The sequence below is a fragment of the Chaetodon auriga genome, chromosome 10, assembly GCF_051107435.1.
Source record: "Chaetodon auriga isolate fChaAug3 chromosome 10, fChaAug3.hap1, whole genome shotgun sequence".
NCBI classification, from domain to species: domain Eukaryota; kingdom Metazoa; phylum Chordata; class Actinopteri; order Chaetodontiformes; family Chaetodontidae; genus Chaetodon; species Chaetodon auriga.
The window spans coordinates 18,496,690-18,522,080 of record NC_135083.1 but is presented as its reverse complement, the minus strand read 5'-3'; the positions used below and the strand labels follow the sequence as shown (position 1 = coordinate 18,522,080).

The 25,391-nt window shown below is 40.6% G+C and overlaps 1 protein-coding gene across 1 annotated transcript in view; it reads left to right on the top strand.

Moving 5' to 3' along the window:
- prkar2aa (protein kinase, cAMP-dependent, regulatory, type II, alpha A) overlaps positions 1-25,391 on the top strand; it is a 44,876-nt gene that overhangs the window by 13,346 nt on the left and 6,139 nt on the right. Inside the window, exons 3-5 of the mRNA XM_076740468.1 lie at positions 17,926-17,961; positions 22,087-22,223; positions 23,299-23,405. Of these exons, the coding sequence (XP_076596583.1) occupies positions 17,926-17,961; positions 22,087-22,223; positions 23,299-23,405 (280 nt within the window). The remainder of the gene's footprint in view (positions 1-17,925; positions 17,962-22,086; positions 22,224-23,298; positions 23,406-25,391) is intronic.

Here is a 25,391-nt window from a genome sequence, read left to right as displayed (position 1 = left end):
GCAAAGTCTTTTTTCCCAGTAACAGTTACTGATGACTGTCACCAGCTGTTTTCACTATTTACCAGCCAGTGAGGAGGCTAAATGAACTGCCTTTTAAAAAATGTTATTAATTTGGGGTGCATTTTAATACCGTGTAGACGGTGGGTTTAACATGATGCCCTAAAGTGACACAGCCATGGTCACCATAGAAACCACGGACATTGAGACTGCTCTCAGCCCATCTCTGTTGGAAGTGACAGTGATGGGCAGTGGCCTCGTTTAATAATGATTCAGATGAAGAAAGTCCGGAGGTCACTAGTAGTTCACAGCCCTCCACTCTTTAACGAGCATCTTTCTCAGTGTATTTGCATGGTATTGATATGACAGACTTTCATATCGCTGTCTTTGTATTACAGTTCTGATAATGTGTGTTTGTGTAGCACTCTTATTATTTATCATATTAAGGGGCAGCTGCACTGTTTACTGTCTGTCAGCGAGGGACCAAGTTGTCATTGAGAGTGAGAGAGATGAAAATAGCAAGAGGAAGAGCACAAACCCTCACTTTTTTTCCCCCCTGCTTTTTAGGTTATATATTTATAGCTGCATATTGTATAAACCACATTTCTTCCTGTACTAACCTGTGTTACTTGAGGCCTAATTAGCATGACATACACAAAGTTTGATCTGTTCACCAGAGTCAAGTACCTGGTCAAATGCTACCGTTTTGTCTTTTTAATGGCTGCAGTATTATTAAAAGCAACCATACAAGTGTACATTCTTAGTTTCCATGGCACAGGAAGTAGTACCCGTGAGCTCCGAGCCAAATGGTATTGCATTTAATGACCTAACTCTAAACATTGGCTTGAGAATGTGGAGGTTTGGAGTTCTTTTGTGACTGTAAATGGTCACGTAATGGGAGACCAGCTTGGCCTTGTTTACGTTACACCCCAGTGGTTTGATGAGAGCATGTTGCGCTCTCCTACCCGCAGGCTGGCAGCTAATGTTATTCTGCAGTTTGACGTTTTACCGCCATACAGGACTTCTGGCTGATATCGTGCTGTATTTGGGTGTCCATTCAGTTCATAGCCCGCGCTTTTCTCAACTTTTTAACCCGAGGGAATCAAACTGAATAAATTAAGCATCATCCTAGGGATACGAAAACATGTTCCTGTGGTTGTCATGCAGAGACTTAACACTTAAGCCCCAGATGTTGGCGCCTGAGCCATTGTAATGTCTTTCTTGCCTTTGACACATGCAGGATTTGCCACATCCACGGGTACTGGTCCGTGTAATGTCTCCAGGGTTTCATCTCTTAAACTGTGTGTCAGGACCCGAAAATAATTACAGGTCCATCTCATGTGGTTTCTTCTTGAGGCAAAAGAAGTGGTATCTTTGTGGCTAATGAAGCAAGCTAACTCAGGGTAGAGTTAAATTATTTGTTTGGTCTGGTAGTGTTGCAGAGAACCTGTAGCATCAAGTTTCATAAACTCTGTGCCAGATAAGGTCAGAAAAAGGATTCCTTTCACCCACATTCTGCAATGTCACATTCTACAGGTTACAGGTAACATCCCTCAGGTTCTGCAGGTTTCTAATCATACAGGCTGTCACCGATAACATGGTGGACTTTGTGAACAGAATGTGTAAAGATTGAATCACCATCAAGAGTGCATGCTACATGTACTAGACTCATAGTAAGGCTTGAACTGATTTGCTTGAACCGATTAGCTTTATATCTAGAATGTGAGCCTTATTATCAGTATTCTTCAGCAGTGGCAGTTTTTTTTCTCCCCATTTACACCAAAGTCATAATAACATATGTTAGCAATTGTAAATAATTATTTTGTGTTGTCTTATGTATTGCTGATTTAGTATTTAAACAGTATTTTTGGGACTGGCGTGAAAGTTGGATATCAAGCACACAAGACATTCTACATTGTGGCAGTATTTTCTCATGAGTCTGTTTTATCAGAAGAAGATGAAATGCTAATGTCTTTCAGTGCTCTACTGAACAGACAGTAAGATCTGCAGTCTTCAATGAACTGTGACCTTACTTGGTCAACTCTCAGAGCAGCATGTCCTCTGTAGGATAGTGGAACGGTCGGGAAGAGGAATTAACGTGACCGTGGCAAGTAACTAGTAGCTAGTGAGTTGACATTGAAAGCTGTTTAGCCTTGCCTTCCGTGCATCATAGTTTGTCTTACTTGTTTGATGTTCCAGTAGTTGGAAAATATAACACTGCTGGTATTTGCAAAACTGTCATTTCTGCTTCTTTCACCGCAACTACTGCTGGCCTGTATAACTCAATGAGAAAAGCATAGTATTAACACGACCAAGGTCATGGGGGGATTTCCACAGACACCATTCAAGCATTTTCTCATGGCTCTCTCAAACACTTTTAAAAAGCCTCTGCTAAATGGCATATGCATGTGTGTACTGCCATTACTGCTGCTATCAATAAAAGGGTAGCCGTTGGCTAATAATACATGGCCTGTACAACCTATGGAATTTCTTCCATTTGCGACAGCTTAGTTTCCTCATCTAAACACCTTTATCAGATTCTGTTATTCGCAAAGGGCGTAATCGAAATAAGCAATTGTGTCTGAAAGGGCCTTAAGGGACCGCCAGTATGATCAATGTAACTTTATCTAGCAAGCTAGATAAATCAAAAATTTCATTGGGTTTCCTTCGCTTAGTTTCGTAAATATCCTTTAATATACTATACCATCCTTTTTTTACTTTTAAGCTCCAATAAATTGTATTATTTATGATAAAATAAAAAAGGTAGGTAGCAGTTTAACAAGTTAGCCGCCGGAACAAATGGATATGGTTAAGTCTTGCAAGTTCATTTTTGAGTTTATCTGGTCCCTAGTGGACAGAAACTACCTAACAGCTCATGTATTTATTGGTGGGTTCTTGGGGACGTTCAGTTACTGCAGATGATTTGATAATAGTATTGCTTTAATGTAGTAACTGACAACTGAACATAGTTTCTGATGCTGATGTCGCCCTCTGCTTGTCAGGTCAAGTCAGACTTAAAGGGGTTAAGTGGCATTAGCAAACCTGGCGATGCTTGGAAAGGGTTAACACCATTGCAGTTATAAGCAGGACGTGGTTACTTCCTTTTAAGGGCTTAAGTCCACTGAAGAGTGGATGGGTGGAGGGAGTACTGGGTACTGGGAAAGAGAGAGAGTCAGATATGGGTCAAGGGGAGAGAGAACAAGAGAGTTTTGTGGATGTGGGATGGAAATGGAGAGAATTAGATAATGGGAAAGGTAAAGAGAGAGTTTCTTCGTGGGAAACAGGGACTGAAACTGAAAGTGCAGACCGTGAGAATAATGGTGGAAGCCTGATGACATAGGAAGAGTTAGGTATAGACTGTGAGAGAGAGAAAGAGTGACATGAAAAGATGCACCACAAAGGCTACAGCAAACAAGAAACAAACAAAACTGTTTTAAAAAAAAAAAAAAACACAGGGGGAAAAACAGAGGAAGCTGCTGCAAGAACAACACAAAGCGAAGAGGAGTAAGAGAAAAATGTCTAAGTGCTTTGTGTTGGAAGCTTTGTTTGACAGGGAAAGGTAGCATGATGGAGGAGAGGAAAAGCCAGGGCTGACAGAGTGAAAAAAACAGACAAAAAAAGTGGTTTAGAGGCAAACCATTATTTGAGTACTCTAATGGACCCCAACAGTACATCTGTTACAGAGGAAACCCAGAGTGTGTGTTGGCATATGTGAAGTGAAGATATTGTTTATGTGTGTGTATACATTTGTATGTTTATATATTTCCCTTCTCCAATGTTGTTGCTATCTTGTAATAGCATATCTCCGTTTACAACTGCTGTGTAATAAATTCAACATTCAAACAGGTTCTCACCACCATAAATAGAGCTGAGAAACTGTAGATTGATACAGCGAGCTTGCTAATTCAACTAATATGTATGTTTTCCTCATATTCATGCTCCATTTATCATGCTTGGCTTCTGCGTACAGGTTCAGCCATATGTGTCTGCATGTGTGTTACAGTGAGACGGCGAGAGATCTCCCCTCCTATTAATTTTAAGTGATAGTGCATGACAGGAAGTGTAAGGTATAACCTAAGAACATGTTAATCTGTTCTACTACTTTACACTTCCAGTTCATCCTGTTTGCTGTTTATAAAACACAAAAGTGTGCTCCTAAGGGAGACATAAGCGTCTTTGTTGATCACATGTATGTAGCTACACTGTGTTGGTGGAGGTGCATGTTAAAACTTTGTCGCTTATATTTGTGTTCTTACGTGTTTAGTACAGTACAGCTCTGCCGTCACTCAGCCAGTACTTCGTTGCCCCTGCTTTTCACTGGGATTTTTACTGATTTTTGCCTCTGTGCTCCTGAAATGGTGTTTCTTTAAATCTCTCAAACTTCAAAGCAGCCCAGATATATGATATATGAGTCTTTGGTTGAATTATTTCTCACCACACATAGAGAAGCTTTTGCTCATTTTGCTTTCTTATGTGGTCCTATAGCTAACCAAACAACCCTGGGTTTAAACCAGACCTATAGTATTTAAAAAATTAGTAGCTGATCAGCTCTATAACCTTGGAAATGAAATTGCCAACCAAATACTCAGTATAACCACAGTCCTTCAAAGAGCTCCACTGAGCATAGTGCCTTTATCTGAGCTGTCTCAAAGGTAGTGGCCATAATGTTCCCTGATTGTTTTTGGATTTGAACTGTTAAGAATAAAGTCAGAAGCTTACTCTCCGTAACCTGTATTCTACTGCCACCCACATTACAGGGTATTATTTCTTAAAAGTTAACTGCAGTGATATGCCATCTATTTCCTCAGCTGAGTCTCATATGATGCAGCCCCTGGCATGAAACAGCCAGTACTGATGACTTACATTAACTTTCTCTGATTATGTTAAAGAAGAATTCCACCATGAAATAAGATCCCATTTAAGTTATGCAATATATGGTTTTAATATTCAGTATTCTGAGTGTGTCCTCAATCCATTTGGTAAGGCCCCAATTTGCTGGAGGCAATAATTGACATGTTGTTTCACACTTGTAATTTGCCCATGGTATGACGCACAAAAACTGGCAGACGTGATACGTCAGCAGTCCTGATACCTGCATTGCACTACATATTTTACCTGGAGTGACACAAAGATACCGTTATTATGTTATTAACTACTGTCTGCTTCCTCTCTTTGGTTACCAGCTACATCAGAGTGGTCAAGGTATATCTCTATGTTGGCATTTCTGTAAAACCAGTGGGGTTGGCCAAGTGCTGTAGTAGTAGCAAAATTGTCCACAGATCCAGAAGCCATAGTTGACCACAGGTGGCTGCAGATCTGTCAGGGCGATTTGCAGTGCCATGTGATACATATATTGTTAGCTTGAACAATGAAAACTATTTTATTTTCAAGACATTTGATGGTGTGTTTTTTTTGTTTGTTTGTTTCTTTGAAAATTGGAAACAAATTGACATGTTGCCCAAAGTAATTCTTTCATTGTGGGACATAAAATCTGAATGAAAGCACATACAGTTATTTTAAGCTGAAAATGATGAGCCACGTGATAGGGATGCCCCAATCATGATTTATATTGCTGTTACTGATTGTCGATTGTCTATGAGCCGTGTCGGCTGGTAAATGCCCGATACCGATCTTTTTTTGTTGTGTTGTAGTCGCTGGTATACCAGTAGGCCAATAGGTTAGTTTGACTGCTTTGCAGTGTATTGAGATCTCCACCAGGTGGTGAGAGGCTGTCTTCATAACATTTCTTTGCAAATGCATCACAAAAAAAGAAGTCAGAAGAGCGAAAGATGAACGAAAGTATGTTTTGTGTAATGATGTTTCGTCATCATTACTAGTTAACATTAGCTAGCTATAGACTATAGAAAAAACAATTTAATCCACTGTGCCACTCAAAGGCTTCCGGCACCCTGTAAGGTTTTCTTGCATGTTACTCAATTCATGAATTGAGTTGTGAATCAATCAACAAACCTTAAATCTCAATATGACAACTTTAACCATTCTGTTTGTTTTTATTGGCTCTCTTACATGACATTGTAGTGATGACTGGATCTTTAAGCACTTAAAGAATGTATATTAATTTCACGTAGATTACATGAACTGCAAATATTCTAAGAAGTGGCTGAGCATCGTTCTGGTGCACTCTGGCAACACCTATGATCTTGCTGGTTTCTTTTTCTGTCATTAACATGCTTTTATTTAGTCTGTTCGTTCAACAGACCAGGTTGAAGAACTCCCAAGAAGTCTAGACGGACAAATGAAGTATGCAATGCAGTCTTTTCCCCTCTTCTTGTTGCGAGCATAGGCAGGCAGAGGGATGCCACTCACCGCAGGAGGGAGTTCAATTGTAGTGAGGTGTTAGCAAAACAGGTGTACCTACAAACTTGATATAAAAATCGTCGGCCACCCTGACCACACAACAATGCAATGTCTCACAGCAACTTTTAGAGATGCACTTCATGTGTAGTGGGCTGTCACCCCTAAATTTTTATTCCAAAAGATGTATTTACTTAAGTAAAATATGTAATTATCATTATAAACACATAAATAATGTATTTTTGTGGATGGTCTCATTTAAAGAAACCAATAATAGGTGGTGGTGGTATGGCGTGTGTTTATGAATCAGGCTGTGTGTGTATTTGTGTACCTCCTCTGCTGTTTGTGCCTCTGCTTTTTATTATGTGTCTCTCTACACACTGGAGGTTCACAGCCTCCATGTGTAATTGTGCAATTGTGTGTAAATTTGTACAACTTGCAAAGAATTGCAGACATTATGTGTTTTTTGATTAGATTTCCACATTAGCCTGGTATTGTAGTGTAAGCTGGAGTGCCTGGAGTTAATGTTGCTTAGGTCAGCACCTCAGCGTGCATTGATTGCTGATGTATAGAGCAGACTACATATATCTTCTCTGGGGAGGAGGACATGCAGAAAGAGGATTTATGCTTGTTCCTCTCTATGCGGGTTGTTTGGGAGAGATGAAAAAATGAGGAGAGAGACTTGGAAAGACGAAGGATAGATTGATAACAGAACACAATGAAAAAGTAGTTGAAAGTTGGGAGAAGGTAAGGTAGTGATTGGATTGCTCAGAAAGTGATGCCTCGACTAGTAATTTCAACAATCATTTATAAGCTGTTTTTAGGGGAAGTTAGTGATGATCGTATTTTTGTTTATCATGTTTATTTATCACAGTCAGCCACTGTTTAATGTAGAAGGAGAACAACTGACGCAAAATCCTCACTTCTCTGTATGAACAAGCTGCACGTGTGCATTTTGAAGGCAGGATTCTGGAGGGATTTCTATGTGTACGTGGGTGTGCAGTAAGAGACTGGAGCTGATGATGTGCTTTATTGAGTCTGCTTTCCAGCTCGCCAGTTGTGTGTCTTCCACCTCCGGTGTCTGTGTGTCTTTATAAAGTTGCTCATGTACACATAGACTGTATGTAAGTATTTGGCTATACCTGCCTCACTGCTCGCGCAAGTTCATGATTAAGCCACCATGTGTGTGCATGTGCGTATGTTTGTGTGAACGCATGCCAGCAGAGGCTGACAATGACGTCTGAGGCTGCAAGCTCTGGAGGAGAGGCAACACGTGAGGAAGGCTCCTTGCTCTACATCTGACCCTGCTGTTATCAATCAGACCTTGAAAGGGGGGGGTGAGAGTGAGAGGATTCAAGAGGAGGTCTAGATGGCAGAGGCCATTGTTGAAAGAGAAGTGTGGAGGAAAGGAGAGAGATAATGACTCTGTATTACTGTAACTTCATTAACCATTTCATCTTTAAAATGTTAAAAATGACATTCCAAAATACCACACTACTTAGACAAACTGCAATAAACACTGAGGTTGGAACAGGTATAAAATTATCATTTTTGAGGATTGTGCTTCATGACACACACAAACCTTTTACACTTCTCAGTAAATAATGGTTGCCAGTCACTGTGCTCTGCCCTGTGTCTGAGAGTCAGGGAACAATGGAAGAACAATAAATGAATGGAGAACTTGTCAGCTGCCCCCTGATGCTCGAAATGGACACAAATTGGCCATTTAGGTGACAGAAATGTCACAGAATCAGCTGCTGAAGCAATGGAGGGTGCCTCCACTCCTCACAGACTTTTGCCATCGAAAATCAATTAATTCTCAAAACGGTATCTGTGTGTGTATTGAAAATTTTCAAACTCTTGATCTTCTACATGTAATGCAACATATACTTAGGCAGGCACCATTCATAGTTTGCATGACTATTTTCAGTGATGGACTGAGAAATTGCCAACAGCACACCCATCCCCAAACATGATCCAGACCCTGTCACTATTTTATTCTGCCAAATTCATCCTGTCGAATAGATTAAAGACTCCAAATGGTGGTTGAATCACTCACTGCCAAAGTGGCTAATGTAATGGACAGACTTGTCCTTTTAAAAGCCAGAATTTCCTGCATTTTTGCTTTCTATTCCAGGAAGCAGAGTGGTAAGAGGGAAACCAGGAGGTGTGAGCAGTAACAGGTGGGCGGACAAATAACAGGCCTGTCCAAAATTAGTTTATGTCACCTTTTTTCCTTTAACCCTCCCACTTGAAAGCCAGCCGTAGCTTCCACAGTTTAGGTTAGGGTTCATTTCATCCTTACCATCTGTGTCGCCGGAACTGTCTCTCTGTGTTTCTCTTAGTCTGTTCCTCTCTGTTTCATCCATTTTACCAGTCTAACTGCTCTGGAGCCATTTTGAAAAGAAAAAAAAAAAGTAAAATATTGAAATAAGAAATGTCTGAGGAGAAATGGCCACATTGATGCTTTGGTCTCCCCTCCAGCTAACTGGCTGATGTATTGACGAGCCGAGCACACAGAGAGTCACACACTGAGATAGCTGTAAGATAAATCAATGGAAAACTCCAGGCGGGGCAGATGAATTGCTCCCTTTTTTCCCCTTCTTCACTTATTCACTCAGAGGTCTCCCCCCCCCCCCCCCCCCCCCCCCCCCTCTCTCTCTCTCCCTCCCGATTGTTTCTCTACGTTTTTTCTGAATCACCAGTTATCACATACTGTAGTCATCTGCTTATCCTTTTATGCTTTGTCTGACTCTTTATCTGCCTCTTTCAGTATATACACATCACACATCTCAAGCTAGTTTGCTTTCTTTCCATCTTTCTGTCTCCTTTTTTTCCACATCAACAAACCTGTACAGTAGCTTACTCATCATTACCATCATATTGGCATTTACCATAATGTCTTTTTCCTCCTCTCTTTAACTCACAGTTTCTGCCTATTACTTTTATCACATTACTGTAGATCTCTCCCTGTCACCCCTTCTGGTGTGTCTTTTTGTTTCTCCCCCTCTGGTTCTCCCTCTGTCCTCCCCTCTCTTTTTCTCTCCCCCTCTATCTCTCTCTCTTCTCTCCATCTGTTAATGCTGTTATGGCAGTGAGTGGGTGTATACTGTAGGGAGGGATGGAGAGAGAGAAAGAGAATGTGAGGGGGGATGATCTGCCACTTGGATAGAGGAGAAGGGGGGTGGATGGCGGCCGAGAAGGGGGAGGAGGGAGGATGAAGGGGGTAGAGTTGTTATGGTGATGAGATCTTCTTTGTGTTAGGTTGCCAAGGCAACTTCAGGCGTACATTTGATATAGCCACCATCACCACCACCCCCACTCCCCCCAGCCACATGACTGTAGGGAGAGCACTTCACACATTGCACACTCAGACTTACACACCCACACATGGAAACACACAAAAGCACGTGCACTCACGCACACTTTTTTTTTTATTGTGTCCACCTGCTCTTGACAGACAAAACTGCATTTTGTGTGACTGTTGGAGACAATAGACCTACATTATTCATTTTGGAAATGGGCTGACACACCAGGACTCAACACGTGCTGACCAAGCTGGTTTATTTCTGGTTTCTCCCATTTTCTTCACTTTTATTTATTTCCCTAAAGAACATGGGACTAATGTGTTCAGATTATTCACTAGTTGTATAATATGCACTCAGCTAGAGTGTGAGAGCAAACGACTTTAAGGTAACCTGAGCCTTGAGTCTAAACAGGGAAATTGTGGAACCAAAGTAAGAATAGCCCCATAATCACTGTATGTCTCAACTGCACTGTATAAAAAGAAGAGCAAAACATCAAATGCCAACAATGATATTGAAATGTACATACAGAGCAAAATATTGACTTGAATAATGTTTAACAAATAGTAGCGAGATGCGTGGTTTTACACCTTTTCACTGAAATACAACAAATCTGTGTTCCCATGCATGACCTGGTTTGTTTGTCTCTATGTGCAGATCTTCAATTCTCTGTCTGTTTTTGTTGGTCTTTGTGCCTCTTTGCTGCGTTACCCGCTGCGATCTGACCTGTTCATGAGCTTGACTTGGATCAAAACAAATCATTTTAAGCAGTTTGGAATGTGTCCTCCCGGTAGGTGGTTCTCTTGCAGGTAATACAGTAATACAGGGAGGGGGCTTGTATGGAAGGAAACAAAGTGGAATTAGGGGAGGGTAAAAATGAGGCCACTGAAATGAGAATTCTCATTGTTTTCAGGTGGCATTGTCATGATTTTTCTGTGAATGAACCTCTATACAGGACGTTGGTGGTGTTGCACGGTTCGTTCCTTTTTTCAAAAATTCTGTATACTGCGAAAACATTTTTCAGCAGTGTAGGAGGAAGAGAGGTTTGGGTTTAAATGAGAGTTATGGGTACAAGGCTTCAGGGAATAAGTGATAACTGATGAGTAATGGGTGGAAAGCTCAGTGATATTAAAGGACATTGCTGTATTTGTTTTAGGGCTCATGATTCATTCATTTTCCCATGGAAATTCAACTGTATCCATATTTATCAGTTTGCTTTTTTGTGCTGAACTTGAATTAAGTCAAACACGAGGCATTTACAGTGTGGTTCAAGCCTACCACTGTGTCAATACTTTATGGGCTCCATTTCTCTTTGACAGGAAGTTCAAAGTATTGGAGACCAAATAATTCAGTCTCCAATACTGAATTACCCTGCCCTATTCAGTCAAGCTGCGACAACCAAAGGAAATCGTGCGCTGTTCAATTGTGCTATTGAGTGAGGTTGTGATCAGCGGGTCAGGGGCGCTGACCTGGGTGGTTAAGTGTGTGACCCAGTTGGGTTGCCTGTGTTGGCCAATTCTACATCATGCACAATCCAGCTGGATAGTTCAGTGCAACCTGATGTGATATTGTTTGGCTGGTATAGTCAAATGGTTGTTTCTTGCCTCTCAATCTTGGAATATGCATACAGTTCCTGCCAAAAGCAATAATTCATGCTTTCAAGAAAAACAAGTCTCGACAGCACACAGTGTAACTCACTGAATAACAGAAACGCATCACCCATCAACATTTAGTGTAGCTGACAACAAAATGGTGTGTCAATTTTTAGCTAATAGTGGTTAAGAGTTAAGGCAACTTCTGAAATAATTTGTTCTTAGTGGAAATTGTAACTGGGCCCCAAGATTGAGACGAAAGAGTCTAAACCACTGGATCATGCCTGCCTAGTTTCATTGTTTCATACACTCAAAAGTTGCACTGGGCTATCCAGCTGTGCAGCTTTACCTTGCAAGACGGCTGGATTCACAAGTTCGTGTGAGTCTTAAATTCATCCGGGATTCAAGTTATGAGCTTGTGGCCAAACCACCGTGGATTGGACCAATCAGCGTCCTATTAGGAACTATTGGCAACTATGGGCAGGTGTGGTTTAGGTGTGTCAACAGCAAGAGAAGCTATTGTTCCCAAAAAGGTTAGGCTGGATCCTACCTGAGCATCAGTTATATCAGAACTGGGCAGTATTTCTTGGTTGAAAGAAGAGCAAAGAATGGAAGGCATTTCTTGATGGAAAAGATGTTTCTGCTCTCTTCACTTCTGAGTTTCACTCTCCTACTAAGTCATATGGTTTGTTGATCTGATTGGTTGGAGTTAGCCCGTGATAGATAGTGAAACAGATGGTTCATCCAATAACCTGCCAAGTATTTTTTGAAAGTGCCTGCCCTTTTCTAAGCATAGTCCATCTGGTCCATCAGTTTAGTACAGTTAGACAGGGGGTGATTTCTTCTTGCTGGTTCAGCATGACTGGATAGCACATAGCAGCTGGATAGGTGGTGTCTATCTTGGCAGCATCAGGTCCAAAGCTATAGTCTGGTAACAGAGGCTATGGCTGAACTTGAGTCGTGTTGCCACAAAAATGATGAAATATAATAGATAGTCACAGTTTTGGCACCGCACAACTCGGCTGAGTACAACAAGACACATGGGAGGAAAGCTCTGTAAAAGTAGTTAATTTGATTGCTGTTTGGGAAGAAACCTCAGTTCAGTCATCATTCAAAAACGTAATTGTTGCTCTAGTCATTGCTTTGACATTGTTGTTCATTCATATTGCTGTTGCATATTGGTTAGTTGCAATCTTACATAACTAAACAAAACACAACGTCACCCAAGTATGAATAGCATTTTGGAGCTGGGCATGGTAGTGTCCTGCCAAAGTGTTTAGTATAGTGAACAACCTGACTGTGCACCAGCATTGAACAGGAGGCCAGTATCTCTGAACCACTGGTATTTGGATGTTCACTTTCAAATCAGTCCTAAACATGTATACATCAGTCCCTGTTGTTATTGTATATTGTATTGTATGTTTTGTTACAGTCTCCTACAACCATCTCCAAAGGAACAATCTATGTCTTGAGGTTAAGGAGATAAAGTATAAAACCATTCTCCATTCTCAGATGCAAAAGAGAAGATGGAGGGAGGGGAAAGGAGTCATGAAGGTCTGGGAGCAATACGGGGGAGGATGGTCTTTTCCTTTGAGACAGCTGAGGGGGCGAGGTATACAATAAATGACAGCATGGAGGGAGATAGGGAAACTGAGAATAGTGTTGAACTTGTGAGCATATTAGTACTACTGTATTTCTCTGTAGGAGAGGGTTGGAATATGCACATTAATGGATCAAAAATGCTGAGATCATGTAAATGCACAAGAATCACGCTGATGGAGAATTAAATCTAAACGTGTTTGATGTTTCAGTGGCTTGTGACGTTATCCAAACCTAATATATGAATGAATAGTATTTTGGTATTTTTAAGAATGGCCACATTGTGATTGTAATAGCTAGAACGTTTTCCGGTAGCACTGCCATAGTGTTGGCTATACCTTGCGAGTACTTGGATGGGGTTTAAGTAAAAGAAAGAGATAAAAGGAGACAAAGACTTGCAGGTTGAGTTGCTGCTCATTCCCTGCTCAGTTTTGGCTCTGGCTTGTAGGTTTGTCTGCCAGTCTGCCAGGCAATCAACCAAACATGGTTCTGAGCTTGTTTCCATCCTTAAAAATCAACTGAGTAATTAAAAGTGAAGATCTACATGGTCCACAGATGCATAGTTACAGACACATTGAGAGTAGAATACAGTAAAGCTTTAAATTGGCTTGCAGACAGCAGTCAATAGTAAATACAAGTTAATAAAATGTTAGTCCATTCCATATATACATACACAATAAGCACAAGTATGTAAGTTAATACTAACATTATGCCAATACCTAGAAGGCAGTCATACTAAGTGAAGGAGAAACTAATATGTAAGCACTGTGTTTTGCGGATTATTTGAAGTATATTTTGTATCTGTACTCCTAAGATGCTTGTTCTTGTCCCAAATATTGGTTTCTTTCTCATGCAGACTGCAATTCACTGCCCACTTTCAGCACTTCCGGCACCCAGTGCTGACGGGATTAGAATGGATCCTCTTCCTGTGTCGAGTAATGGTTATGAAAATTAACCATCCAGCCTTCTGAGTAGGGTTGTCAACACTGGCCAAAAAGGACGTTCGATTATTCCTTCTAAAGAAAAAAACAATAGGTTTGAACTATTGGAATATCTGTTTTTTTGCATTATACCCATAAGACATACAACCTGTTTATTATTTCAACATAAACGTGTCTTTTAAAAGATCCACATACCATACATTACAAACTGACAAACTAGGGGAATTCTGGTCTCTTATTATCTGATTATGGACCCTATTTTCCCAAGTTTTGTTGTCCAAGTTACTCATAGAGACAACAATTTTTAGTATTTAGCGAGAGCACCACAGGCAGCAGCCACAAAACGGCCTGCAATGTAATCCCTCAAGGCATTTGCACACTGTCACTGTATGTCCTCTAAAAGTGTTATTTTTTGCCAGTGACAGGCTCAGATTGTTATCCTAAGTGTCTGACAACATTATGGGAAGGATGCTTTTTTTTGTTATATCGTAAGATCTGCTTTGTTTATCCAGAAACAGTCGTTTATATCACTCTCCCGAAGCCACCAGACTCCATTTACAGAAACAGTAATTTTATCAATGTAAAATACACTTTATTCAAACAGAACAGAGACAAAATAAAAGTCACCAAAAGCTTCTTAGTTTGTCCTTCACTGTTCCAGCACTCACCACCAACTCTGGTTTGGTTGAAATAAACTCTTAATTCAGGAAATTGGAGAGAGGGAGAGGACAGACATCAGAGAAGCAGCAGGGGAAACAGCATGTGGAGCCGGAATATTTTCACATTTAACTCGCCAAATATTTTCACCTGACTTTATGACTGCAGAGATTTAAATATGTTTGACTTAAACAGATTTCCCAGTGAAAACCAAACAAACAAAAAAATCAGTGCATCCACCATGGTCATCGAATATGAATTTTCAGAAGTGATTGTGTGGGATTTTTTTTACAATTAGAATATTGGTTGACAGACCTACTTCTGAAACACCTAGAGTATTCCTGGCAATGCGTTGTGTATAGCCAGTCTAACAGGGTGCTGCTTAGGAGCCTGTTTAATGGAGTCGTGGTTTTGCTTTGTTTTGAGTAGTTAATGGTCAGAAAGTACCATGGCTCTGCAAAGAAATCATTATCTGCCAAGGACAAGTTTAGCTAATGTCTGACACTTGTTGGGTTGAAACTCATTTTGAAGTTGTTGTGGTTTAATTTGTGACCGTTTATTTAAACAACTTTGAAAGCCTCATATGTGGTCAGTTAGGTAAAGCAGATGCCAAATGAGTCTGAATGTGTGGTATCTATGTGAGACTTAACACATGGATACAAATAGAAATGAAACGCAGAAGTCACTCTTCATGCATTTTTTTCTATGTGCTGTAAAAAAAAAAAAAAAAAAAAAAAATCCTTTTGACCAGTTACTAGACTCTGCAGTGTATTTCTTAAAAAAGAGAGAGAAACGTCTTTTGTAAAGATTTCCCTTGCAGATGCCACAAATGCAGCAGTAGCTGAGATTATTGTGTTGCTTGATCTGTGCTGAGTGATAGTAAGAGTGATCTCCTTGGAGTGTAGAGTGTCAAACTCTGTCCATCTCTCCAGGTGACCGGAGGAAAGTGGTATGTATGTGTGAGTTTCCCCTAGGCTCCCATCTTCACAGTCTAGATCTAATGGGCTCTGAGAGGATGGTAATAAGGTAGCAATGGACACACGCTGTGCATGTGTGTATGTGTGTGACAGCAGTGAACTAAGTCTATGCTGGCTAGTAACAGTCCAGCATTAGAAAGCAGGTGTTTAGGACCCTGACCTCACTCTCCCTGCATGCAATTTATAACACCCTGTTACTACAAATTCACAAGGTCATGGTACCCTTATATGTGCGCACAATTTCTACACAAGGCCACAACCCATACAGATAGAATGCAGACCTACACTGTGTTGACTGTGCAACCACACAGACTGTTCGTACACATTCATGCATGTATGCACACATACACAGCCCTTTTGTTCCTCCCACATGCACACAGTTTGGTCTGTCTTGACGTACCACTTTATTAGCTCTGATGCATATTCATATCAATCACTGTCCTTTCAGGTTGCCTCTACTCTGATGAATACTGTCTAGCGTCAAGTGCACAGCACTGACATCATGACCAGAAATTAAACTCGATTAAAGCTGCTGTTTACACATTTCCAGGAAGCATCGTCTGTCTTGTGCGAGATGTTTTTTCCTGTGTTTGGTTTGACGATGTTACGAACGTTGGTTGTAGCTGAGTTCTGTCATTACCATCATCTGGCAAAATGTTGGACGAAAGTAATGCTTAGATTGAGACCTCCACCATTTAAATGAATGTGAAGAGAAAAAGAAAATGTGAAAGTGACTGGTGTCTTGGCCTGTACTCATGGGGCTCAGTTGGGTGAAGCTTTGGAAAAGTAGAGCAGATGCCATGTGGGGTCCACACCAAAGTGGTTGCACTGAATTAGCCTGGATAAGCAGAAGAATAAAGGAATAAAGAATGAAAATGCATATTCCAAAAACTCTCCCTTGGGTGTGGGTATTTTTACCGTTTAATACTTAGATTTGGGTTAGGCTGGTAATCAGCTTAATGTCCTGATTGCAAACATCCCTGTGCCCATGAAATATTATGTATGTTTCCATAGACCCATTACTCTGACAACAGAATAATAAACTTTAATTCTTTCCTGGCTAATATCAGCATATCTCACCTGTCATATTTGTCACATACTCTCCCTCTTCTGGCCAAGTGTAAGAGGCACGTGACATTGTCATGGGCCAACATGTTAAATAGATTAGTGTCTGGAACAATATGAGCATTAATGTGAGTGTAAGCACATTTAGTGGCACAATGTTTGCATTCTCTCTGAACAAGCTGAACCATGTGATTAGCTATGGTCTTTTGTTACAGGGTTCAACCTGAAAGAGCATGTTACAGGGCTCAGTAATGACAGTCTTTTTACATCATCTTCATCATCATACATTTTGATGATATTTACTTTACTTGAATATATTCGGAAAATTGTAGTCTCTCGAGCCAGCGATCTGCAAGGAGGTCAGATATCGGGGTCAGCCACTCAACAGCTCTCCCTGTTAGGTGTTTTGCTAAGGGAAACACTTCAGTTGGGCAGGTGCCTGCTGTTGTGAGTCCTTGAATGCTGAATGTGAAAGCTGAGACACATGATCAGACCTGCCATCCTGGTGGCTCGGGAATGTTAACAGTGTCCCAACAGCATCTGTGCATCCAAACAGCACAGTGCAACAGCTTGAGGATGGCTACACTGGCAGAGACAAGTGTGCTCATCGAGTCAAAATGTAGACAGTGAACCTCTTTGTCCATTTGTAATGAACACAGAAACACAGTTGACACTGGCATCAAAATACAGATAGGGTTCCTGTCAATATTTGGGGAAAGCTGGTTCAGACAGCCAAGTTGATTATATGTAATGGGAGCTGTTAGAACATAACTGTCATTACCCTGTCAACCTCTCTCTCTCCTAATACATTGTTCCTTTATAAATATTTTACTTGTAAACATGTAACTACAAAGGTTCTTATTAAGTTAGTGGTTAATCCATCCTTATCTGTCAGGCCTGAAGGCAATCATTGTGTGATTATTTCTGCTCAGTTTGACCAAGTTTTGTTTTATTAGTTTTCAATTTGCAGTGATGAAGAAATTACATTACCATTTGGTAAAGGGAAATTGTGTGTGTATGTGTGTCTGATGTTCATGCTGGAGGCCGTAGCCACTGCTCACAGTTGCGTTCATGTGTATACAGAAAATATAAAGTTTGCAATACTGAAAATCGTTGTTTTTTTTCCTCCCCGTCTCACATCATCTCTTTGCTTGCGTCTTTCCTGGTTGTGCTCTGTCTCTCTCTGTTTTTCTTCACATCTGTCTATATCTTTGAGCGTGTCCTACTTTTTATCTCTTCACCTCTTGTTGCCTTTATCTGTGTGACTGCCTGTATCTCTTTCTCCAATGCTGACTGTCACTCCAACTCACTGTCTGCCTTTTTCTTTCACTTCAGCTATTGTTATGAAAGTCTGTTCAAAACAGATAATGATAATGAGGATTTCAAAGCAATCACAAAATCATATTAAATGTCGTTCTGTAAAAAAACAAAGATGTTAATTTCACACCCCTCTCTCTTTCTCTCTCCCTCTCCACAGCTCCACCGCCCAGCAGATTCAACAGGAGAGTGTCAGGTAAGATGTGTGTGTGTGTGTGTGTGTGTGTGTGTGTGTGTGTGTGTGTGTGTGTGTGTGTTTGACGTCATGTCCCTTCGGTGTAATCCACACCAGGGACAACATTGCGTATACATCACCGCTTAAGTGGCTCACCAGCAGCTCGCATGCATTATTGTGTGTGTATGTCATGCATATTGAGGCTAAGTGGTAGACTGAATGATTTGTGTCTGTCTCTGTTGTTGATGTCAAACACTGTTCAAGCAGTGTTTTCATAATGAGTGTCTTTGCGTATGTCAGGCATGTAAAACAGCGTAAAGAAGCATCACTGCGGTGTGTTTTGGCTTTGAGTGCCTGCGTTCTCTCTGCTTCTGTGTTGCTGTCTGTGGTTTTGTGTGTATACTGCTCTTTTTTTCTCACGCTCAGTCATACCCATCTAGTGTTTACATATGAGTAATTGAATGTCGTCAGCCGTCACAGAGTGCTGCACTTTGATTAGGCTCTGGGTGTGTCGGCTGATGTTTATCTTTACAGCCATCCCACTGTCACTGTTGACCCTGCTGTCTATACCGCAGCGCCGTAAAGATTTGTTGTGGAGTACGTGATGTTAATTTATGCAAGTTCTCAGCTTTGTTGCACTTGTTGTTTTATAGCTGTGACATCCAGTCGCATAGAGTTCTTTGTTGTTGCACTGTGGTAAACAAAGTGGTTAGAAGTTTCTTTGTTGACAAAAATGTTGTGTTGTGCGAGCAGACATTGTTTGTAGTGGTGATGTTGTTGTAAGACAAAATGATCCTTTTGGAGCCCTGAAGAGAAATTGTGTTAATACAACAACAAAGAAAGAGCGTCACTGTGATGCTCTTGTCTCCCAGAGATGTCACTATAAATGGCCTTATAGTTTTTAGAAAAAGAAAAAGTTGTTTTCTTTTGCAGGTGTTTTATGTGTGTGGTGTTTTCTCAGGGAGAGACTTTCGAACTTCTCTCAAGGGAAGAATTCATTAAAGCTTACAGGAAAAACCCACCCCTTCATTACTGTAACATTTCTCTAACTTTTTTTTTTGTGTGTGTCTGATGTTCATGCTTTCCTGGGCCCGTTTCATTTGGTGTTTTTTTGATATTCCAAAGATACTCGGTAATATGTGTAAGACATGTGTGACTGGACACTGAGAAGAGCAGCAAAAGTAAATGTGAATTAATTTGTGTTTCTGTCTACCACTGTTATGCCATTATTAGGAACTGATTCATCAGGATAAACGGTTGGATGGAAACCCACCTAATGACACACTTTCAGTGCACCTTGCACATTGCATTGCAGTCCAAGAGAGCAAGTTCTGTGTACTGTATCATCTTTCAGAGACTGTCAGAGAAGTGTTCATTCAACAAGTTTGTAATGGTAGTCTACTGGACTGCATTATATTCCAAGATGTGTCAAAGGTTTTTGCTCACCCCTATATGTACATGAGGTGGGCATATCTTATTATTATTATTATCATTATATCCTTTAAGCCTTATTTACAGTGTCATTCACAATATGTGCAGTGCTACCCTGCTACACAGTAAGCAAGTGGGTGGGTTGATGACATTGCACGTGTAGCTGCTTCGTACTCTTCCCTGCTTGCTTGTATATTGTTTTCCACTTTTCTGTAGACATTGCAGATACGTTCAGATACATTTAGTACTGATATAATGCAAAAACAATCATCATTATGGATGAGTCCTCCTCCTGCATGCTCTACGCAGGCACCACCCGTCTCCTAAACCAAACAGTATTTCCAGTAAGTGAGAACTCGTCTAACACGGATGTGCCACATTTGTGAAAGGTCACTAGATTTGGTCAGTAGGACCACGTTTTCACATGACCTGAGAGCAGCAGCTGGGGCCAGTAGTTAGTTTTGCTATTTTGAGTCTTTTGTTTTTAAAATCGAGTGTTGGTTTTGTTGAATTTGTACATGAGACCAGTTAAGGGAAAGTTGGTGCTCAAAAAAAGCAGGCGTTAATAACTGCGAATAGCCTCTTGGAAATAATTCAAATTCACATATCTGAAAAGATCAGCTTATTTTTAGGAGCAGCTTTTTCACTGCTATTCTTACCAGTATTTGAAATCACTACACCTTAAGTTGTTGCCAACATTAAACTGAATGGTGGTTTCAATATTTCCACATCCTGTCCTGGTCCTTTGTAAACTATCTGAATGTTGTGTTTAGCTAAACTTCAGATGGGTCTTGAGAAGGTAACACAGGACTAATTAATTATTGACTGGTGTAGAAGAAAAATCAGTTTTACAGTCCTTGCCTTGAGACATACACACTACATTCAGGAAGGAGGAGAGAATCAACATTATTAGGAATCAGTGTTTTCTCACATGAGAAACATCTACAATTTATTTTCTTTGGCTGAAAACAGGGTGTGAAGGATGACTTGATTAGATTTTTTTGCCAGAGATTTGATCATACTGCCCTGTTACAAGTGAACTTGGGCTTGTAAACGAAAGCATGCTTTTGGCTGTTTTTTTTTTTTTTGATATCCTGTCATCCTGCCAGGGATAGATAGACATTTTGGCAGCATGGAGGAAACAAATTTGATTCCTGAAACTTAGCTAAGCATGATGGACCTGCCTGCATACTCTGCCTTAACAGAATTTTAATGGCATTCCCACCAGTGAAGAAAAATTGAAAATATTTGTTACTGTGAATAGCAAAGTGAGCAAAAACAGAAGACATGATTTTCTAAATTAACATGTGTGTGTCTGTTTGTCTGTCTGTCTGTGTGTGTGTCTGTGCACGAGCCATTCTAGTGTATTCATTGTATGGTGCAGCTTTTTACCACTTTCATATGCAGTCAAGTCGAGGGTTTTGAAAAGATAGTTTTCAAGTTTAATTTCATTTGTGAAGAATGTTGATTTAACGTCTCAGACTTGTGCCGTGTACAAGTGTTATAGAAAGCAAACAAATATCACAATAAATTGTGATGTCATATCGCGATACTTGTAGAATCACAGTTGTTAAGAATCGCACCATGTATTGAATTGGCAACAGAGTACCATGAAAGTATTGAACTGCGGAATAAGCATATTGTCCCAGCTCTTACTTCATTGTATCCATCTGCCCAATCAAGCTGAACTAAAGGAGTTAACACTTTGACACTCCACAGGTCACACTGAGAGAATGCTGAGAGATAAAACGTTGCACTCATGGTTGTGCATACACACACACATACACAGAGAGAGAGACTTCCAATGCGTTTTGTGATAAATGTCATGTGAGAAGTGGAGTGTGTCTCTGCAGAGTTGGAGGAAACACAGATACATAGTGACAATTTGAAATGACCTTGTCAGTGTTTGTCATCCAGTGTGGTGAAACATGTCGCTGTGCATGTGTCATATCCTCACTTCTGGGCTCCTTCAGTGTCCTGCAGTAATGATGTCCTCTCTTCCCTCCTCCTGCAGGCCATCGCCTCATTTTGTGTTATACAATATCTTCCTCTCTGCTTGTGTGTGTTTGCTTGTGTAACATCTTACCTTTCCCTCTACTCTGTGTGCGTGTGTGTGTGTACGTAGAAACATTTAACCAAGATGAAGTGGATACAGTGTCTGTGTTAGCATCTTCGTGGTTTTCTTTACTCGTGTCGGTGTGTGCGTGTGTGTGCGTGTGTTGAAATTGTAACATGATACTTTGACTTGCATCTTGTGTCCAGTTTGTTGAAGATATGATTGAACTGTCACATCTCCACATGCATTGAAGTTGTTTGTTACAATGATGGATATCTGGTGTGTCGACTCTGCAGAGATGTAATTAGTTACAAAATAGTTTGCCAAATGACAAGAATATATTGTCAACTGGTACCTGGTGCATGTTCATCATACCATGAATGACATAAATGACATGGAAATGAGTGTCAGTCTAGACCAACAATGAATATTTTGTGTTGCTTGTTCCTTAGTACAGTGGTAATATAGAGCTCCTTTCACCTGTTGCTTAGCTCATTTTTTATCCTTTTACTCAAAACTATTTAGTTTTTCCTTAAACTTTATGAACATGTCCATAAAATACTTTCTTACCTGCATAGTTTGCTACATCTGATTACAGTTTAATCACACTGAACATGTCAATGCAATTTGTAAAGTGGGTTTACATATCTTCCCTGCAGTGTGTGCAGAGGCATTCAACCCAGATGATGAGGACGAGGACACAGAGCCCAGAGTGGTACACCCAAAAACAGACGAACAGCGCTGCAGACTGCAGGAGGCCTGCCGAGACATCCTACTCTTCAAAACACTAGATCAGGTAAAAAAATGACAAACATACACTGAAAGAGACATGTCCACACTAACATATCGATCCACAAAACCTTTAGAATGTTAGGATCAGAGAGTCATAATGTGATTGTCCAGCCCTCCCTGCAGTATGTGCTACATGCTCAAAGGGTTCCTTTGTGGCAGTGTTTTAATGGACTACATTATACAGAAGGTACCTTTTAGAATAATGCAATACAACACAACAGCACCCCAAACTCCAGCTTTATCATCAAGGGAAGGTTCTCTGTTTCATAGAAGTGTTATTATGCAGAAGTGTTGCATTTGATTTACTTGGAGTTTCCCTTGTGGTCACCCAGAGTATATAATCACTTTACTCCCCTCAGGAACTCCACTTAGAACCAGCTTCTCTTGTGGCAGGTCATATGATACATTTGTGACAAAAAAGGCAGAAATACATTTTACTATGTGAGCTGCAGAGAAAAAGGGACAAAGAAGGGCTTGTTAAAAACCTTTGCAAGTGTACATTGAATCATAAACCAATACAGAAGTCCCAGTTTGTCTTATTGGCTTGAAACCTGAAGTCACAGGATCCCATGCTACAGTGCTCTGATAAGTGCTTGATTTTTGTTGGCCTAGTAAAACTTCTCAGCTTAAACCATCCTATATTTGGGCACAAGTAGATTGTCAGGCCCTTTTTCCAAAAATCATATGTCCATGTGATGTCAGTGTACTTGATCTATCCACGTTTGTTTTGGCTTTGTTTTGGCACTTGGCATCTACTGTGATAAATGTATGACACTATGCTGAACTCAAACCCCAGAGACAACAATACTGTTCTGAAATTGCATATCCTGATGAAACATGGAGCAAGTGTCATGGTATGAAAAAGAAATGTCCCCTTTTCTTTCCGCTGTGCACTTTCTCACACAGTTTCCCCACTGGGATAATTAAATTTAATCTTGTCTCCCTTCAGGAGCAACGCTCACATGAGCTAGATGCCATTTTGAGCTGCTGGTTGAACTCCACATACACCTTTCTACTGTTGCTCCTTGTTCCTCAATGTCAGCCATATATGATGTCCTTCCTCTCATCCCCCCATCCAGGAGCAGTTTTCAGAGGTGCTGGACGCCATGTTTGAGTTAAGGGTTCAGCCCCAGGAGCACGTCATCGACCAGGGAGATGATGGAGACAACTTCTACGTCATAGAGAGGTAGGAGGCATGCTCATGTTGGGTCATTACATTTGGATGAATTTGTTTACTTAAATACTTCCAGTTTGTTTTAGCGGGCTTAGATGACAGAAAGGATACAGACTGTGTTTTACAGTAAAGCTACTACAGAAAGGGGAGGATGTGGGCTCTGTGCATGTGTTGCTTGCTTGAAACAGACGTATTATTACACTGAATTCTACACTTGTGTTTGTTTGTATGTATGTTGTTTGTTTGAGGCTGTACATTTGTGGTCGAAATGTATAAAACCACATTGTATGGAAAATATTTACATATATGGAGAGGAGGAAAGATATTGGAAACAACTGCTGTCTAAAATATATATCATATATATATCATACAGGTGAATCTGACAGTGTCAGCAACATTTAAAAAGATATGTCTCTTAATTACAAGGCTGTTATAGTTGAATGCAATAAATAATAGTGGAATAATAGCGAGGGCCACTGTTGTAAACATCTTGCAACAGTGCGGCCATTTTGCTGGTCTTAACACTTCTGTTAACACTGCACGATTTATGACTTGGGTGTTGTGTATGTCTGTGTCCATGTACAGTATCTATGAGGGCTGTGTGTAAATTTCCTGCCATATTGCAAATGTCAACTGCTGCTTTGTACACAGGCCTTTGCAGGACAGGTTATGTTACCTGGGTTGGAATACAGTGTTAGGGTTGTAGGACCATTGAAATGTGTCTCCTCATTGTACAACCTGATTCCAAAAGAGATGGGACACTGTAACATGTAAATAAAAACAGAATGCAATAATCTTCCAATGAACTGTTTACCAACAACAGAAGTGTTCCCGAGTCCATGTAGTAATGTCCTTTGTACAATCATGTGTTCACGAAGTGGTGAACCTTGCTTTATCTTCGCTTATGAGCCATTCCAGGATGCCCCTTTCATACCCAATCATGATACTATCACCTCTTACCAATGAACCTGTTTACCAGTGGAATGATCCAAACAGGAGTTTTTGGAGCATTACACAACCTTCCCAGCCTTTAGTTGCTCCTGTCCCATCTATATGTCAGACTCTGTTTTGTTTGTTTTACACACTGTGTCAACTTTGGGGACAATCGGGGTGGTACTTGATGTGATGAATAACACATTTTGACTGAAAAACTATAATTATGTGTCAAGCTGCAGGCGGTTGAGTTAATTGCTATAATAACATTCTCAGATCCTTGTAGTGCAAAAGGGTGAAATGAAAACATTGTAGGTTGAATTCAAAATTTTTAAACAATGGAGACAACTTGGATCATCTGTGAGACTGCAGTGGACAGTGCACTGTATACTGCATATTTGTACATACAAAAAGTTTGGGTACCCTTGATTACTTGGCATAGAAAAAGATCATGAGATGGCAGTTTTTAACCTCTGCCTCCAAAGAGAGAACAGACCTGCCAGTGTTTGCCTGGTGGTTGGTCATTGTTTGCACCACCCTGGTCTCTATTCATTCTTGGTATGGCACATATCAGTACAGCACAGCGGTTTGGTTCCACTCGTGTGCTATCTCTCCATCTACATACACACTGTCATACACAGTGTGCTCATGGTACAAGAGACATGCGATGACCTTTAAGAGCAGCACGCCTGCCTGGTCATATACTATCCTGGGGTTTTCCCTGGCCTGTAAAAAGCGTAGGTGGGAGCTAATGTCACCAGCAGGGTGGAGTGTGAGCATGGACACACGCAGAGATGGCGGGATAAACAGAAACCAAAAAAGAAAAGCAGGAAACGTGACAGAGGAACACATTGTTTAAATGTTTCCTAGTTGAACTATTTGTAGTGTAATTGAACCTCATGTATGCATTCCAGTTATCAAATCATGATGTTAGCCGTTAACTTGAACAGACCTGGTTGTCTTTTGTTAGCAACTCAAAACAGCAAACTTTAACTGTGCTGGCCCATGTGCTACTATATGGTATGGTGCACTCTTCAAAAACAAAGCCTTAACAATCCCGCGCTG